The sequence below is a fragment of the Grampus griseus genome (genome assembly GCF_964374135.1).
Source record: "Grampus griseus genome assembly, chromosome: 6".
Taxonomy (NCBI): Eukaryota; Metazoa; Chordata; class Mammalia; order Artiodactyla; family Delphinidae; genus Grampus; species Grampus griseus.
Window position 1 is genome coordinate 43,787,575 of NC_139000.1, and position 17,531 is coordinate 43,805,105.

The 17,531-nt window shown below is 41.3% G+C and overlaps 1 protein-coding gene across 2 annotated transcripts in view; it reads right to left on the reverse strand.

Annotated features, from left to right (window-relative positions):
• The window catches only part of PCSK5 (proprotein convertase subtilisin/kexin type 5), a gene marked incomplete at its 5' end in the record, with an annotated part of 316,630 nt that overhangs the window by 180,164 nt on the left and 118,935 nt on the right, over nt 1-17,531 (reverse strand). For both annotated transcript variants that reach the window (XM_082655960.1, XM_082655961.1), the window contains 2 exons: nt 13,252-13,328; nt 17,159-17,302. In XM_082655960.1, the coding sequence (XP_082512086.1) occupies nt 13,252-13,328; nt 17,159-17,302 (221 nt within the window). The remainder of the gene's footprint in view (nt 1-13,251; nt 13,329-17,158; nt 17,303-17,531) is intronic.

The following is a 17,531-nucleotide window of genomic DNA, read 5'->3' on the forward strand; positions in this document are numbered from 1 at the left end:
ATGGAGGTGAAGGACTGAGAAAACACCTGGCTGTTCTGTGAGGAAGGATCTGCTGGGAGAAGGAGCGGGTGGGAAGAAAGAACACAAGCGAGTGAGTGAGAGCTTACTTGGCCCTTTCTGTCACCAGGCTGCACATGTGCTACTGATTTTTAGAATCTAGACCATACGGTTCATGTCCGAGACTAGAGCAGTGCAGGATGAGCAAATCACTATTGGATCTGGTAATTCCAGCCGCCATACTGGAGAGCAGTCTTGGCTCTCCACCAAGACTCAAAAGACAGAACATTCCTTATACATAAAAAAGAATGCAGGGCTCCCCTGGTGGCGCAGTGGTTGAGAGTCCACCTGCCAATGCAGGGGACGCGGGTTTGTGCCCCGGTCTGGGAAGATCCCACATGCCGCGGAGCAGCTGCGCCCGTGAGCCATGGCCGCTGAGCCTGCGCGGCCTGTACTCGGCAACAGGAGAGGCCACAACAGTGAGAGGCCCGCGTACCGCAAAAAAAAAAAAAAAAAAAAGAATGCAGACACTGGGGGACCAAAACAACTACCTACTACCTATCTGATACGAATTTTTATAAGTCAAAAGAATACATGTAAAAATGCTTTGTGAACTGTGAAGTTCTAAATAAATTATTATCCTTGGTAAATGGCTCCTCTGTATTTGAGAAGGTGAAATCTGAGATGGCTTGAAAGGACTAATGCCAGTCGAGGGAACCAGAAAACCTGCTCTTTTTTCTCATCTCTCATGGAAAACATATACTGACCCTGCTGAACTGTATTTAAACTTTGCTGAGTTTATAGCCCAAGGCAAAAGCAGCCAGGGTTTCTTTGGGGGACAAAGTTGTTCTCCGCTCTCCCGCCCAAATTATGTACCAAGCTCCTCAAGGCTATAGAACTGCTCACAGGAAAACCACATAAGCAGCTCATGTACATTGGATGACATAGCCATGACTTTTCAAGTATGAACAACATGTAGTGTTGGTCGCTGTATCAGCACAGTTATGCTTGGTATGGGTCAAAACATCCTCTCAGTTTAGAAAAGGATCATTCAATTTTATTAAACAACTTATCTAATAGTTACTTGGGCCTCCGTCCCCCATTCACAATGTCCTGGTTTACTCCAAATACACGTGTGGGAAATCTGTGTGTATTATATTCATATAGATTTCAGAAACCTATACATCTTATTAAAAAACACGTGAATTTAAGATGAGTACCACTGTTAACAAAGTTGACTTTCTGAGCATAAGTGAAAACAACATCTCCCTGACAAGAGACAAGGAAAAACGTAACAGATATGAATTGTGTGCATTTTGTTTCAACCAAGATGAATTAAATGGAGATAGTATACCTTATAGTTGAAATAAGTTTTACAATGTGGATTTTAACAGAAGCTCATATGATAAAACTGGATGATGATAAATGGAATCAATTGATAGAAAAATAGCACGTATGATCATAAAATCTGGAAAAAGGAATCTCCATATAATTTGCAATGGCATACCTGAATAACTGCTTATATTTGCATTTGAGCTACAAAGATTTCAACAAATATGAATGAACACTCCTACAAGTACACCAGCCAAATAGGTCTTGTTCCCATACTTCCATGTTGTAGAATGTGGTTCCACCATTATAACGCCACTAGTATTACTCCCTGTAGAGGCTGAACAATTTGACACAAATTCAACCAATCGAAAATTAAGCCACAGTTGCTATGGCATCTCTCTATTGGGGAAAACTATAGTCACAATAACTGGGGCCTCTACTGTCCCATAAATGGTTGCATCAAACTGGATGATGAGGCAAATGCATGGTTGTTAATGGAGTGGCTTCTGAGATGTGGGGACCCTTGACCCCTTTTGCCTCCATTTGAATTAAATTTCAACCAAATCCAGTCCTCTAATTCTTTGATCTTTTTCATTCCAAACCCCAGCTCTTTCTCAGATGCTCCATTACCCAGCCTCCCACAATACTTCTTATGTGTTGCGTGAGATGGGCGGATAAGAGAGAGAAGAAAACAAGTGTTTTTGTTTCAAATCTTTCTCTTTCCTCTGAAAAGCATTAAAGGGATCTGCCATTCATTTAGGAAGGAAATAAATTCTATGAAAGAGTCAGATAGCCAATAAAATTAACAACACAAGTCACAGTTAAAGCTGCTGAACCATTCAAGTTCTAGTCAGATCACCCAGTACAAACTATATACACTGGTGCCAAGACCAGGTGATTACTGGCGACAAATGTGTTCCTCTTTCTCTGCACGATGGCAACAAAATACTAGAGCCTATGGGAAGATCAAGGTATCAGGACAGTGGAAAAAGAGAGAGATTTGTGATACAGGGGTGGGAGGGGGCTGCTGGAGGGTTGTGGAGAATATAAGAGTCTATATTCGGCAACCCAGACAGGTGTCGGAGGGGGTGTGATCCAGTGAGAATGAATCTCAGAAAGGGATGACCAACCAAGAGCAAAAAGGTCATACAAAATCTGTAGCAGTCAGCTACCCTCAGCCCAGGATGTCATCACAGGTACTTTATCTGCAATTCATGCAAATTCAAATGCATCTACTAGCATACGTAAATCATATGCAGATGGTGTAAGGATCTCTAAAAATAGGAAGAGGTAAACTCTTCTAGCAAAGGTCAGTCTTTTCTAAAATTCGTGAGATGGCATCTTGTGACGAGAACATGAGGCAGAGCAAGCAGGGATTCAGGGAAATCCACTGCAAAATCACCAGTAGTCAACTGCTCCCAATTCCTTCAAGTTATTTTAGGTGTTCTATAGGCAAGATAATTCGCCACAATTTCCCAAAGCAGGACACATCTTCAAGACTCTACACCCGTCTGAGGGCAGGAAAAGGTTTCTGATTCCCACAGGCTCTCCTGGGTCTCAGTTTCTTCCTCCTATAGAGATTCTTCCTTTCCCAGCCCACATTTCCAGAGCACTCTCAAGGGCTGTCATGTAAGTGTAAAAACATCGGGACAGTGTCTCTTAGGTTATGTGATTCCAACTTCAAACAGTCCATATCTCCATAGAGAGAAAATTCACTACCTGCCGTCTGAGGATCAGACTAAAACTTTATCTTATTACTCTTTATCACCCTTAATAAGATTAACAACCTCCATACCTGTGGCAATTTTACAGAGTTTACCAAAACATTTATCTGCATTAACATGATGACCAGCTGATACTCATTCAAATTTTTTTTAACGCTGTTAATATATACTAGTAGAATTGTTTAAGGACAGAGCCCCAAGCTCCAGTTTCCACATGGCACCCTCTGATCAGACCATACCTGAAGTCTTCCTATTTTTTTTTTAACACTATAAAGCTTTCTGGGCCATGTGCCTGCCTTTGAGTCTCTTAAAGTGACAATAGCTGACTCCCTTGCTATAGCAAGCTCCGAATAATTAGCCCAGAGTGTCATTTGGGTGGTCTTCATCGATTTCCATAGAACAAATACCACTGTGAAGCCAGAGCTGTACAATTATTTTCTGTAATAAAGGATTTTTGTTACTTGGCCAAAGTTACGTGTACATAAGGTGTTGAGAACCTTTGTGGACCAATCCCCTCTCTCTGGAGAAACAGGGCTCAGAGCACCAGCACTTGGTAAAGCCAGGCTGCTGGGTATTTACTGAATACAGCAGGAAGGCATTCTGGTAAATGCAGTTCTTCCCAGGTAGTAAACTTACTGAAGCATGTGCTCAACACAGGAATTAATTTCTCATCTACTTGACCACAGGTTAATTAACTATGTAGGTGAACAGATGGCGTGAGAACAAATGAGCTCAAATGGTGCGTCTGCCACGTGGTGACATTAGCCACTTTACTTCACCCCTCCAGACTCGCTCTCCAACTGTGTGTTGTTGTGAGCGGTAAATGAGACAACATACTGACGGGCTCACTGTATTAGCAGCTGCTTACACTGCATTCAAATGCAGCCAAGTAGCAACCCCATAGACTTATGGATTTTTTGGTTGTTTAAGTCAAACAGGGTCATCGAGATACTGATGTAGCAGGAGGAGACATAGATAAGAATGCTTCTCCAAGGCCACAGATATAATGAACAGCAAGGCTGGGACTGGTACCCAGGTCTCACCCAAAATCAGGACATTTTTTTCCTCTATCACCTTGCCTTCTTTGGTGACCTATTTTATGAGATAAGAACTAAGCAAATATGTCCTGATCTAAGACATACTTTCTACCTTTCCATCTTTTATTAAGGATTATAATTGAAATGCACAGCTACCGCAGATGTTATACACACACATACTTAAGTACACTGGAACAATAGACTTCTATTGTAATTAACTGTACTGCTAAAACGTAAAAACTATAACATGTCCTTTAGCTTGTAAAAACAAAATTCTAACTTCAGTCCTTTATCTTAGAGGGCATTTGATTTGAATAGGAAGGCAACCAATATCTAAATAATATCTTAATACTGAAATGAACCATCAACCAGTTTGCAGTTTGATTATATTTTCAGCATGTTCTTCTGGTATCGATACAACGAGTGAGATAAACAAAACAAGGGTTCTTCTCTCCTCAGTCTGCCTTCCTGTTCAGCCTGTGGACACTGGCTGACCACATTTGAAAGGTCCTGGATGCCTCCTCTACTGCTCTGTAATAATACAAATAACACACTGGTAGCATTGACCTCTCAAGGTCTTCGTGCTTTCGATTTTACATATTTCTGGATATAAGGAAACATGAGAAAATAGAAGGATCCAAGGTGGAAGTTAGAGGAGAAGATGAAAAGAGAAAGATAAATAAGTATACCTGTCTGGAACCCTGCTCAAATGCTTAATCCATATTTAAAAAGGATACTTATCTCTTTCCCTTACTGCAATTTCCATCTATTTAGAGACCTCAGGAATTCGTGAGTTTGTTTTTTAAATAAGAAATTTAAATTGAAGCAACGATCAATTATTCATGTCAATAGTGCAGTGGGTTAGCACAAATTAAACCCAAACCTTACTGTAACCTATAGCATCAGACCCTTTATCCAAACTCGTACCGTGAGCCCCAAGAGATTATGTCCCCAAATCCTTGAGGAGAACACATTGAAACTGACAAAGGAAACAACAAAGGGCTTGAAGGTTGCATTATCATGATTATGAGCCCTGGAATAATTAATACAGTATTTTATAAAAATAAATACTTACACTTCAGGTGTCAGGTATATAGGAATTTGAGGTTAGATAACCATTTTCTGTATTTACTCAGCTCTCATTAAATAATAAACAGCCATTAAGACAACTCCTATGGACATAGTTATTTTCTTTCTTAGATGTGTCTGCGCTCTTTTATACTGGGTATAAAAACTTATTCCAGAGACTTATATCTTAGTATTAAAAAATGTATTCAAGGGACTTACATAGAGAAGCAGACAGGATTTGGGGAACCCTGCAGGACTTGCAGGATTCCTCAAAAGGTGCCACACTTGTTCAACCTTCCACCGTCTACACCTGCATAATTCCTTCTTTCTCTGCCACTCATGTCACTTCCCCTGTGAAGCCTTCTCTCCCGAGTTGGATGTCCTCCAGTGAGTTTTCACAGCATCTGCAAACTTACTTCTTTTAAAAAAACCTTCGCTATTGTAAATGGGGTCACGTGTACCAAGATAGGGAATAGAGAGGCAAGGAAAGATGCCTGGAAGATGCAAGGAAGAATGCAGCATTCTGGACAAGCAACACTGGGAAACCCTTGGGTCTAAGAAGCCCTGGGGAGGAAGTGGTCATTGAATCCACAAATGGCAATCCTTAGGAGGTCAGCCTTAGGGCCACCTAAGGGGAGTTATGATCTTTTGGGATGCAGCTAACCCCCAGTGGCTCAGCAAGGAGGGAACAGAGAACAAATATCTTTTCTTTACCCTTCTGCATCCCACTGATGTCCTGCTTGGGTGTTCCATTGGCCGAACCCAATGGGAAGCCAGAGGGCAAGGGAGTCCCTTAATGCAGTCCTCAGAGGTCAGCTTTCTGGGGTACAGAGCAGGGTAGAGGGTAAAAAAATAAAGCGATCCAGCACAAGGTCCATTATAACACCATTTAATAGTTACTACTTTGGGACACATTTCGCTAATTCATCTAGACAAGCCAGGCAAGGTAGATACTCTTGTAACTTTTGTATGACTGAACAGACACTTCATAACCCAAACTAAACTGGAAAACATCTTCTCAGCATCTTTCCTTGCCTCTCTATTCCCTATCTTGGTATATGTAACCCCATTTACAATAGCGAACTTTTTTTTTTTTTTTTTTAGGTACGCGGGCCTCTCACTGTTGTGGCCTCTCCCGTTGCGGAGCACAGGCTCCGGATGCGCAGGCTCAGTGGCCATGGCTCACGGGCCTAGCTGCTCCGTGGCATGTGGGATCCTCCCGGACCGGGAAATGAACCCATGTCCCCTGCATCGGCAGGTGGGCTCTCAACCACTGCGCCACCAGGGAAGCCCCTAATGGTGAAGGTTTTTATGAAAGAAGTAAGTTCGCAGATGCTGTGAAAACTCACTGGAGGGCATCCAACTCGGATGCAGGAGGTGAGAGAAGGCGTCACAGGGGAAGTGACATGAGTGGCAGAGAAAGAAGGAATTATGCAGGTGCAGATGGTGGAAGGTTGAACAAGTGTGGCACCTTTGGGGAACCCCGCAAGTCCTGCAGGGTAGATAAATAAAGTGGGGGGAAGTGGTGGACAGAGAGCAGAGCAGACTTGAGGGAAGAGTGGGGTCATGAAGGGTTTTGCATTTTAACAAAATTTCAAGATATTACAAGATTTTAATATTCTTATTTTGGTTCTAAAATAACACTTGGGCAGCAGGATGGGGTTGAGACTGGAGACAGGGAAACCATCTAGGAGATTTTCCAAGGAGGAAGGTGAGAGAAGGGGATTAGACTAACAGAAGGCTAGTGTGGATGGATGGAATGGGGGAGTCTCTGGAGAGGTATTAAAGAGAAGGATTTAAATGGTGAGGATGGTCAGGACTTGTGACTACCAGCTGGTGAGGGAAGGGACGGGCTGCCTGGCTTCTGGTCCGAGAGAAGCCATTTCCTATTGTTACTCAACTTTCTGAGAGGCCCCAGACGAAGACCACTTCCCAGAACCTAGAAGATAGTCCAAAATGTTACTTATCTCAACATATTACATTATGAATCTATGGGATAGAGACAAGTTTTCTACAATATTTGTTGCAGGTTCTTTCATGGACATGAAATCTATAGCTGTATATGAAAAGGATCGGATATTTTTCACAACTGTCTCTTTTGTACACATTTGGCCTCTGGTACATACATTTGTAGTCAGCATTATATAAATTCACGCGCTAATCATTGATCAAGTAACTACTATATAGTACATTGTAGTGTTATTTTGCAAAAGGATTAGGGGAAAATTTTCAAAAATATATGGAAAAGAAAAATCAGCCTCTGAAAATGGCCTCACTTCTTTTTGGTAGGTTTTGTCTGAGCGACCTAGCTATAGGATAGTTTTATCTGAACATGTTTGGCTGAATGCTGGGTATGAAGAAATAGTGCTTCCATCTGTTAAGGTAGTAGATTTAAAGTGTTGTTTTCTCTCTAGTATTGAGTTAAAATAATTCCTGTATAGGTAGACGACACTGCCTACATTTATCGGCTTTGCTTTGCAACGCTATTTCCTGACAACAGTTCTCATCCGCAGACATGAGAAAGAAAAGGCCACACAACATGGCGACATTCTAAAAACCAGAAATGGGGCTTCCCTGGTGGCGCAGTGGTTGAGAGTCCGCCTGCCGATGCAGGGGACGCGGGTTCGTGCCCCGGTCGGGGAGGATCCCACATGCCGCGGAGCGGCTGGGCCCGTGAGCCATGGCCGCTGAGCCTGCGCATCCGGAGCCTGTGCTCCGCAGCGGGAGAGGCCACAACAGTGAGAGTCCCGCGTACCGCAAAACAAACAAACAAACAAATAAAAACCAGAAATGATGTGTGAAAAGGACACTAAAGACGAGCAGAAGTGTATTTCCATCCACCCTGGTTAAATCTTCAGGGAAACAGAGCAAAGCAACAAAAATGAAAAATCCATTCCTTTTGGAAATGAGTCTTTAACCTATAGGTTGGTTTGCTTTGAAAGGGAATTAGATTCTGGGCCCACATATCACACATTCAAGATACACAGTGTGCTCTCATCTCCCACTAAATATGTTGCTATGACTCAAGCACAGGGAATATTTAAAAAGAAGCAACCTAGGGAAGGAAAACTCTAACTCAGACATCAATAATTCATTTATCAGAAATGGGAGTAGTAGTATGAAATGCCAGGAGACTTTCATTTATAGGGAGGCGTTTTCTATTTTAAGCCTAGAATAATGCAGTCAGCTTCATTCTACAAGTTAATACGAATGGAGGCAGAGCGGAATGGGAGAGCAGGTTTTATGGTCTCCCCTAATAATACTATTTCTTTAGCATCTGTTATTTAGGTTTGACACACCACCATCTGGGGACTTGAAAAAGCGGTAAGAGAAGGATTTTTATAACTTTTTTACTTCAGAGGTGATTTTCTTCACCCCAAAGCTTTAGTGCTAGAAATGGAATCAGGTAAGTCTGAGAGATGTGATCTGCATAAAGTTTTGAGGGTGCATTGTCTCTTAGTAGAGTCATGCCTCAGTATCCACGGGACATTGGTTCCAGGCCCCCCCTGAGATACCAAACTCCGTGGAAGCTCAGGTCCCTTACACAAAATGACACAGTTCAGTTAACCCTCCATATCCTTAGGTTCCACATCTATGGTTAGGAAGAGCCAACTATAGGACCCAAAACCCTTCAGGTTACGGCTTCTTACTAAGTCGTCTCCTAACTCAACCTATTAGTTAGTAGCCTATATTATTGCATCATTGTATCCCCCAAGCATTTAGCACAGAGCCATTCACAAAAGTAGCATCTTAATGAGTATCTGCTGAATGAATGAACAAACGCACCCAGGTGTAAATAATTCCAATATGCTTTGAAGCCTACTGGTCAGACTGTACAATGAGGAGGTACTTGCACAGCATATGCCTCAACTTTTTCATTCAGGCAATGTTTAGAAATTCCTCCCCCTCACTAACTCACTTCGAATTCAAGGACTCATGGTCCACTAAAGGGAGACAGAGTATTGGAATTAAATTAAAGTATTGGAATTAAAGACAGAGTATTGGAATTAATTAAAGTATTGGAATTAAGTATTGGAATTAAAAGCAGATTTACTGTAGACCAAATGAGCCACAGTTCCCAGCCCCTGAAGAAGCAGAAAACATATCTAAACCTCTAACCTTGCAAATAAACAAAGACTTCCAAGTCTTAATTGAAATGTGAAATGTTCATAGGCACATATTTTGAGATAATTGTAATTTTTAACTGATTATTTTTCAAGAACTGGATATAGGAATTGAACACATAATTATAATAACAGCTATAATTACCTAGTGCCTATTAGACAGTCAGCCCTACGCTTGGTGTTTTACATATTTTATTGCTAATCTTTGCAAGTATTATTATGCTCATTTTAGACATTTTTAAAAATACTAAAGCTCAGAATAGTTAGGCCTAAAGACCATAAAGCTATTAAGGTGAACCAAGGATAAAAGTCAACTCTCTTAAACTACAAACCACTCTTTATTTCCTGATGCCAAATGACTTCTATTGAAACAGAATTAACTATCTGTGGATCCACACTTAAAGACAGATCCATCAATCATATTTATAATTATGGTCTAATGAGCAGAGAGGATATTTTAACCCTAAATGTCTGAATACATGCTTGTGGTTGGCCAAGAAAAAATTGGGCAGCAGTACTGATAGGAGATAAAGGGACACATGATGCCCCAGGTGACTGCTGATTTTCATAAAACAGAGGTTGGAGTGGTGGTGTTGCCCCTCTGAAAATGCCCCATTTCACTGTCAAGGCTGCAAACTAAGCACGCATCCAGAACAATGCCTGTGTCCTCCAACACTCAAACCCACACTGCACTCAATGAACCATGAACAGTACTTAGAATGAGTCAAAGCAGGACACACTAGAATACTCCAGAGGAAGCGGGATGGTAGTGACTCTTCCCGAACAAAAGTCTTGGGGAGCTGCCAAGTTGGAAAGGAATCTTCACAAAGGATACAGTTTTTAAAAGGCAGCCTGTAAAAAGCCATCAAAGTGAACACTCAAAGAACTGTCTTCACACACAGCCTTTGCAGTTAGCACTGTCAGTCACAGGACAGATAGGCCCTTGGAGAACAGTCACCATTACCACTGAGTTTCGATGCAAAAGTCACCACATGTAGATTCAGACAGAACTGGCTACAGGGCACAATACATTTTCAGTTTCCACCTACAGCCCCTCTTGTCCCTTCATACCCTGTACAAGGATACTGTGGGTGTTAACTTGATCTCGACTTTCCTCTAGCTTTCCTGTTTATCTTTTCTCTATACACACAAATGTTGATGGGATAACTTTAGCCAACAGATATGGTACAATCAGTTCTACTATCATGCTTGCCTTGAAAACACACATTTCTTCCAATAACATTGATATATTAGAGAGTGATTTGAGTATAATGTGAAATTTGCATTTGTTTATCCACAATTTTGTCCCAGAAACTCTAGGTGACTGTAGAAAACAGACCTAGTTGCACTGAGCACTGTAGGAATGCACGAAACACACAGAGCTGCACACCTTAGGAGCACAATGGTCCACATGTGTCTACATCTGGTGCTGTTACTTCCTCTTTGACCTCAGGTAACCCTCCTTCCACTTCAGAATAACTTGCAAGCTGCCATGCTTCCAAAAACCATCCTGGAGGGTAGCCTCCACTCTGCTTATTTTCCCCCTTCCTCCCAGCCTATTTTGTTATTTTCCTCTCTACTCTCTGTTCTTCTTCAAAGTTTTCACCTTTATCTCTTTTTTCTTCCTCTTTTTTTTCTTGCACACAGAGTGGCAGGCATGTGAGTAGAAGTAGATGCAATGGGTACACACTTCCATAAGCAAATTTCAGGTCTTATTCAAGATGAAGTGCCAGGAGGGGCAGTACAGGTGTCAGGGAGTGGGAGATACAAACTATTGGGTGTAAGATAGGCTACAAGGATGTATTGTACAACACGGGGAATATCGCCAATATTCTGTAAAAACTGTAAGTGGAGTGTAACCTTTATAAACTGTATAAAAAATTTAAAAAGAACAGTGCAACTTAAGAAGTCAGTGTCACAAGAGAATTGTATTATAAACATACTAGTTAGAATTTAATTTCATAATGATAAGACACAGATTAAGCATAAAATTGATGGAAACGGACTTTGAACCCAGCCTCGCTATGAATCATATCTTTACTATTTTGAAGGATCAGACTGGCACGCAGTCTCGAGCCTTCTTTATGACAGGATGTGAAAGGTCAGCTCAGCGCTCTGTATTCTCCAAATATTTTGGTCAATAATTCAGCCTTTCTTCCTCTCAAATTTACTGTTATTGAAACCAATTATCTCTAGTTACAACTCATTTAAATGACAGATACTTGGACCATTTTCCTTTTCATTACCATAAGGGTCTGGCCTTGTGTATAATATGCAGAACAAGAGTTTATAAACAAACCACTTGAGTTTGATTCTTTGTTTCCTAACTTCTTCATGGCTTACTACCTGTTTAACCCTTATCCACTTGACCTGTCTGAGCCTTTTTTTTCCTTCACAGCTAAGGGCTGAATTCAAAAAAAAAAGAATTTAAAGAAGGACTTTTTTAAATTTAAAAAATTAAAAAAATGATTAAGTGCCACATTTATTATAGTTTTATAAATTTCTTAACCACTTAACATGAATAAAGTGTTAACATGAATAAGTTCTAATAGGTCCCTATCATTTTTCTGTGTGTCATTGATGAAGCTTCTAAGCTTTTCCTATTACTCTATGGTTTTAGACTTTGCAGAGTGCAAGTATTTTTAGGAGTATATGTGTCACACTAGAGTAGAATGGACTGGAGAGTGAAATTTATCGGTGACCTTTTAAGTATGGAAGCTTCAAGTTTCTTCTTCAGTGTTTCACGCTAGTTTGCAAATTAGGTTAAATAAATTAGCTCACATTGACTCAAATTATAACCCTTTGTGTGAAATTGACCGTAACTTTAAACAGTGTAATCTAGACAGTAATGACCAGGCTTGAAAGAAAATGATCCAGTTTACTTTAGGTCCCTTTCTCTTTTTGTTTGGAAAGTTCTGGAAAATTCTATCTACATCAATTTGTATATTAATGCTTTCACCACTGAATTTGATTTATAATATTGACTCATTAATATTAAAAAACAGCATATTTTTCACAGTAACTTTTTTGAAGCTTCTTTGTAAATGGTAAGAAGAGGGGAAAAAAAAAAAGAAAAACCCATGTACAGTCACAATTATCTAGGCCACATTGGTTTTATCTAAACTTACTGACTTACTTAAATAATACCAGCTGAGAAACTCTTCCCTACAGAAAAATGCAGGCTAGAAATAGTACATAATAAATGGGTAAAGCACCTCTCTTTCTAACTTCTGTGATTCCAAACAAAAACAAGTAAATAAAACTTCAAATGATAGTATCTAAATCACAGCATTATCCTGGAGAAACTGCAGTAAAAGCAAAAAAGTTAATGTGATCTAGAGATTAGAAACACCTACTAATCTTTTAAAAATACCCGGATCATCGTAAGCAAGAAATGGATGTGTATTTCATTTGCTTTCAAAAAAACTACTGTACTAACTGGAAAGTGTAAACGTGGTTACATGGGTTTCTAAGGCTCTTGACTGTGAGGATAAGAAAGGTAATGTGTTCCATATGTGGCAAACCATATAGGTATTTCAGGTATATTAGTAAAAAACACAATCACTACAAAGGAGAAAAGAAAAAGCAGCAAATCAGAAAGCACTGGCAGAGACCTCAAGCACAGCATTCAATCAAATGCGTTGAACTTAACAGAATAAAGTAACCCTCTTGGGAGGTACTTTGTTTTGCCTCTCCCTTTAGCACCCCTATCCCTAAACAAATGGGTCACAGTCCAATGAACACCTGAGGAACAATATTCCCCAACCGCACCCTCAAGTCATTCCCCAGAGTTCTCTCTGTAACCATTCTTACTATGTGGACCACGCCTTTTTATATCCAGAAGCTTTAGCAGAAAGACACTTGTTTATCTTGGAGCAAATTAGGGATCAAAAAAGTACTTGCCTCCGCAAGAGCAGAAAACAAAGCCCCCTGCCAGCCACATACCAGGTACCCCCACTTGGGCCTTACTTGTTCTCGTTGCTCGCGTCATAACGAGGCATGGGGTCTAAGTCGTTCCCATTCACGTCACAACTCGCCAGAGCATCCTATGGTCACAGAGGAGAGAGAGAAAGGAGACAGACGTTCATTAATTAGCCACGCACCTGAAGGCTCACGCCTCCTTAAACACATTTCTGCAAGAGAGTAATTAGAGTAAATAATACACTCACGGTCCGGTGGTGTCAGGATGCCTTTTTCTGTAATAATCAGTGTCATATCTTTCCCCATGAAGGTGAAGAAATACTCTCTACAGACCAAAGATGTGCCCAGTCCACTCTTGCCAGCACTTTTCCCTCATATCTAGCACTGACTCCTCACCCCAGTGCTTTGAAGATGTCCTCGACAACCACTTTCTCTGCGAAGTACTGCTAGAACACCTAGAAGGCAGTGATTTATTCTTCGCCGACTCTCTCTGTATTCCTTACTTCATTTCTTGAGTGTGCAAATTCCTTATCACAATTCAAAGATTTTTGGAGACAGAAATCATTCACAAATAATTGGCAAGCCAATTAAAAATCATCATTAGAAATCTATTATATCAGGTATCTTGGGACCTCTATTAGGCAATATTTGTCTGGTTTCAGATGTTTTATCTACTATAAAAGGGTCTACAATTCAAGACTTCGTACTAACACCAAATGGTCTTTTGCCCCAACCAAAATAATGCTCAAAATTTTGTTATATGTCAAAGTTCCAAAATGAAGCAGAAGTTTCTCTGAAACCAAAGCTGAATTTATTTGTTTGCTTTTTTAAATGATTGTGAAAAATCTTCAAATTACTAAAAAAAAAAAATTAATGGATTGTTCCATCATCTAAATTTATATCACCATAGATAGAACTAATTTAGGATGTTCTGAATTTTCTGATACTTTATGATGATTTATTTCTGTTATCAGTTTTAGTGAAAGTAAATGCTATCTTTGTTTTCTGTCTTTATCAAAGGCTCTTGTTTCTGAAAATAACTGAAAGTACACGGAGTCTGAAATGTTTGGGGGGAGTAAGCAAAACACATGTGACATATAAAGGTGATAAGTCTCTGCTTCCCGTACGAAGGAACATACAAAGCAGCCCACCTCAGCAGTCATTACAGCATGAAGGATAATACTGTGCAATTTCACTTATAAGGAAACAGAAGCCCGAGACAGGTTACGTGACTTGGCCAAAGGCATGAAACGAATTGCCTATGGCATTAAGACTGGAACCCAGCCACCCCATCCAATGTGCTTTTCTCTACTCTTCACCAGCTCTAACATTAGGGGAATCAAAAGGGCGCCAGTACTGGTAATTGCACAGGTGAATTCTGGAGAACTTTCTTTCCAGGGAGAAAAAAGTGAAAAAGGTAAAGAATGCAATCACATTTAGGTTAAGGCTCTTTGTGTTTAATCAAATGCATTTCTATGCAGTGCGGAGAAGGAACACCCTGTAAAAACTGCATTGCATACGATAAGAAAGACTTCTTTGCTAGGAAGTGGACAGCCACAGTTCTGTTCTTTATATGACCTGGGCTAACTCACTTTAGTCTTCAGGCCTCAGTGTCTACCCTATCAAATGAGGAGGCTGAACTGAAGTTCCTTTTTAGCTCTAAAATTCCATTCTGTGAAGAGACACAAGTTTATCTGAGTGTGCTTGGAGGCAGGGTAAGGGCAGCCAATCAAGTGTCTTGTACAAATGAGAACTAAATGAACTTGCAGTTCCTTCTCTCTCTCTCTCTCTGTTTTTCAACCTTAGGGAAAATCATCTAATTTAGGAGAAATTGTTTCAACATTTCATTGTAAAAATTGATTTGTGAAGTTTCTTAGCTGAATTTTTGAAACAAAAAGGGCAACAGGGTAGAATACTGAGAGACAAAGCAGTTAAAGTTGATAAAAGTATAAGGTGATACTGGGTGGTCCTGAGTGAAGGTCTTCGTAAGGTCAGAAATATGGGTGGCTGTGTGAGCCAGTGGTAGTTTCTGATGTGTCAAGGAAGTGACTTGGAAGTATTTTATTTGCAAAGATAAAAAGAGAATCTTTTCAGGTTTGAGGGCAAAAGGAAAACTAAGAGAAAGTAAGTGTCATGCAATAAGTGAGACTGAGCAAATGAAAAATAAACACTGGAGAGCATATATGGCCATCGCTACCTAAATGGTTTCATGAGAAAATGAAGTGGCAGATGAGAAAGAAGCCAGAGGAGAGATGGTCAGAGAGACAGATACAGGGAGTCATTCCCACAGTGCAGGGAAACCATGTCTTCCCATGCTGGAGAGAGAGAGAGAGAGAGGGCGACAGACAGACGGGGGTGTGGGGGGGAAATAGCAGACTTCAAGAGGACAGTATGTCCATTCTGAGTGAGTCCAGGACAATGGGCCACTGCTGTGTCCACCAGTTACCGGGGAGCAAAGAGGAGAGAAAGGCAGCAGGCCTGCGAGGATGCTGAGTCCTTCGTGTTAATGTGCAACAGGAAGCTATGGGCCAGGCCCCTCTCAGAACTCTCCACAAACTCAGGGCACCGTGAGATGGGCTGGGCTTCCTGACGTTGCTCCCTTAATGATGATGAATAGAGAAGAGAGAAGAGAAAAATCTGAGGGGATGTGGTCCTCCCAGTTATAGCTAGGGTTTTCTGTGGGCACCTTCCGTAAACACGAAGCAAAGCTTCCCACCCCGGCCCCTGACTTTCCTCCTTAAGGATCAGTATGACTCCTGGCTTCATTATGATTCAGAGCTGCTTGTATTTTCAAGGCTGTGAGAGGAAACTTGTAAGCTGAGAGAAGACCACCAACTCTGACATTTTTTTCAATAACAACATGAAATACAATATAGGAAAACTCTTACAACCAAAGTTGGGGGATTAAAAGGAGTTATGAAGGAACAGAGAGGGACATAGGTCAAAGTGACTGAAGTCCTAGTGGGTGTGCGGTGATAAACCAGTGCTCTAGTGGAAGCAGTCGTCTACAGAAAAGAGCTTAGGAGGCACTGGTGTGAGTGGCATCCAGCAGGAGTGTCTGCTGAGCCCTGACAGAAATCAGAGAGCTGCATCTGCGGATAAGAGGGAGTCACTGCAGGCTCTTAAGTAACAAAAGAGATATTTCAGGGAGAACACCAAGGTGTCATGAGAAACAAATTTGAGCAGAGAATGGCATATTGGGAGATAATTATGGTATTTTTAACCAAACTTAGGGAGGAGAAGCTGATGGAAAGGAGGCGTTTGGAGAGTAGAAGAGGGAGGGGTCATTGACCTATTTCCAGGCAGGAAATATCACAGTGGTATAGGGGACCCCAGGGACAGAAACCGACCCCAGTGTCCAGTGGACACTGGGTATCAAGACTGTGGTTTTCAATGGAAGTACTGAGTCTCAGCCCTTTCACTCGCTCTTTGACCTTGGGCTCACCTTATGTTCTGAGTCCTGGAATCTCAGTCCTTTCTTAAGCAAGGGAATTGACTGATTCCTAAGGACTTCTGGGAGGCTCTTCATTATTGCCGTTTAAAAAGGGAGAGGCAGAGAGAGAAAGAGACTCGCAGAATAACTTGAGAAGGGTTCTAAGCACGCTTTCTCCATAAAGGAAACAAGGAGTGCTATCTGGCTGCATGGATGAATTGCTGAGAAGAGTGGATGTTGTCAGCAGCACAAGGGAAGGGTGCTGGAAACCGGTTTCCGCTACCTTATCACCTGCATTTTGTCATCAGAACATCAAAGGCACACAAAAGCGGATAGCGGGATAGCCTTACCTCCTGCTTCCTGTCCTCCAAGAGTGCATCCTTTATAAGATGGGAGCAACACGCAGAGCCTACTGTACCCGCTGGCTGCATTTTTCAGTGGTTTTCCCCCTTGTGGAGCATCCTAACATGAGTTCCATTGTTTCCCAGGAGGGAAGCAGCTCAGACCACAGCAAATACTCACATAGTTCTGCATCAGGTCTGGATGGGTCCTCTCAATGCCGTCATCCAGGATGGTGACCACGATGTTCTTTCCCGTGTAGCCTCTCTTCCAGGCTCCTTCGATGTTCATGTCTGACTGGCAGGGATGTGTGTTGTCACTGCAGTGCTAGAGGTGTAAGAGGGAGAACTGGACGTTGCAGATTACCAAATAGTGAGGAGGCTGGAAAATCACTTACTTCTTAAGACAAGGCATTAACTTAACAGGAATTTGGCGGATTGTCTGTTCAAGTAGAAGCGCAGATCTCCAACATGACAACAAGGGAAGGGAGGAAGGACAGATGTGGGGAAGGAAAGCAAGACAGAAATCTCTCCTGCCAGTTCTGCCCTGTTCTAAT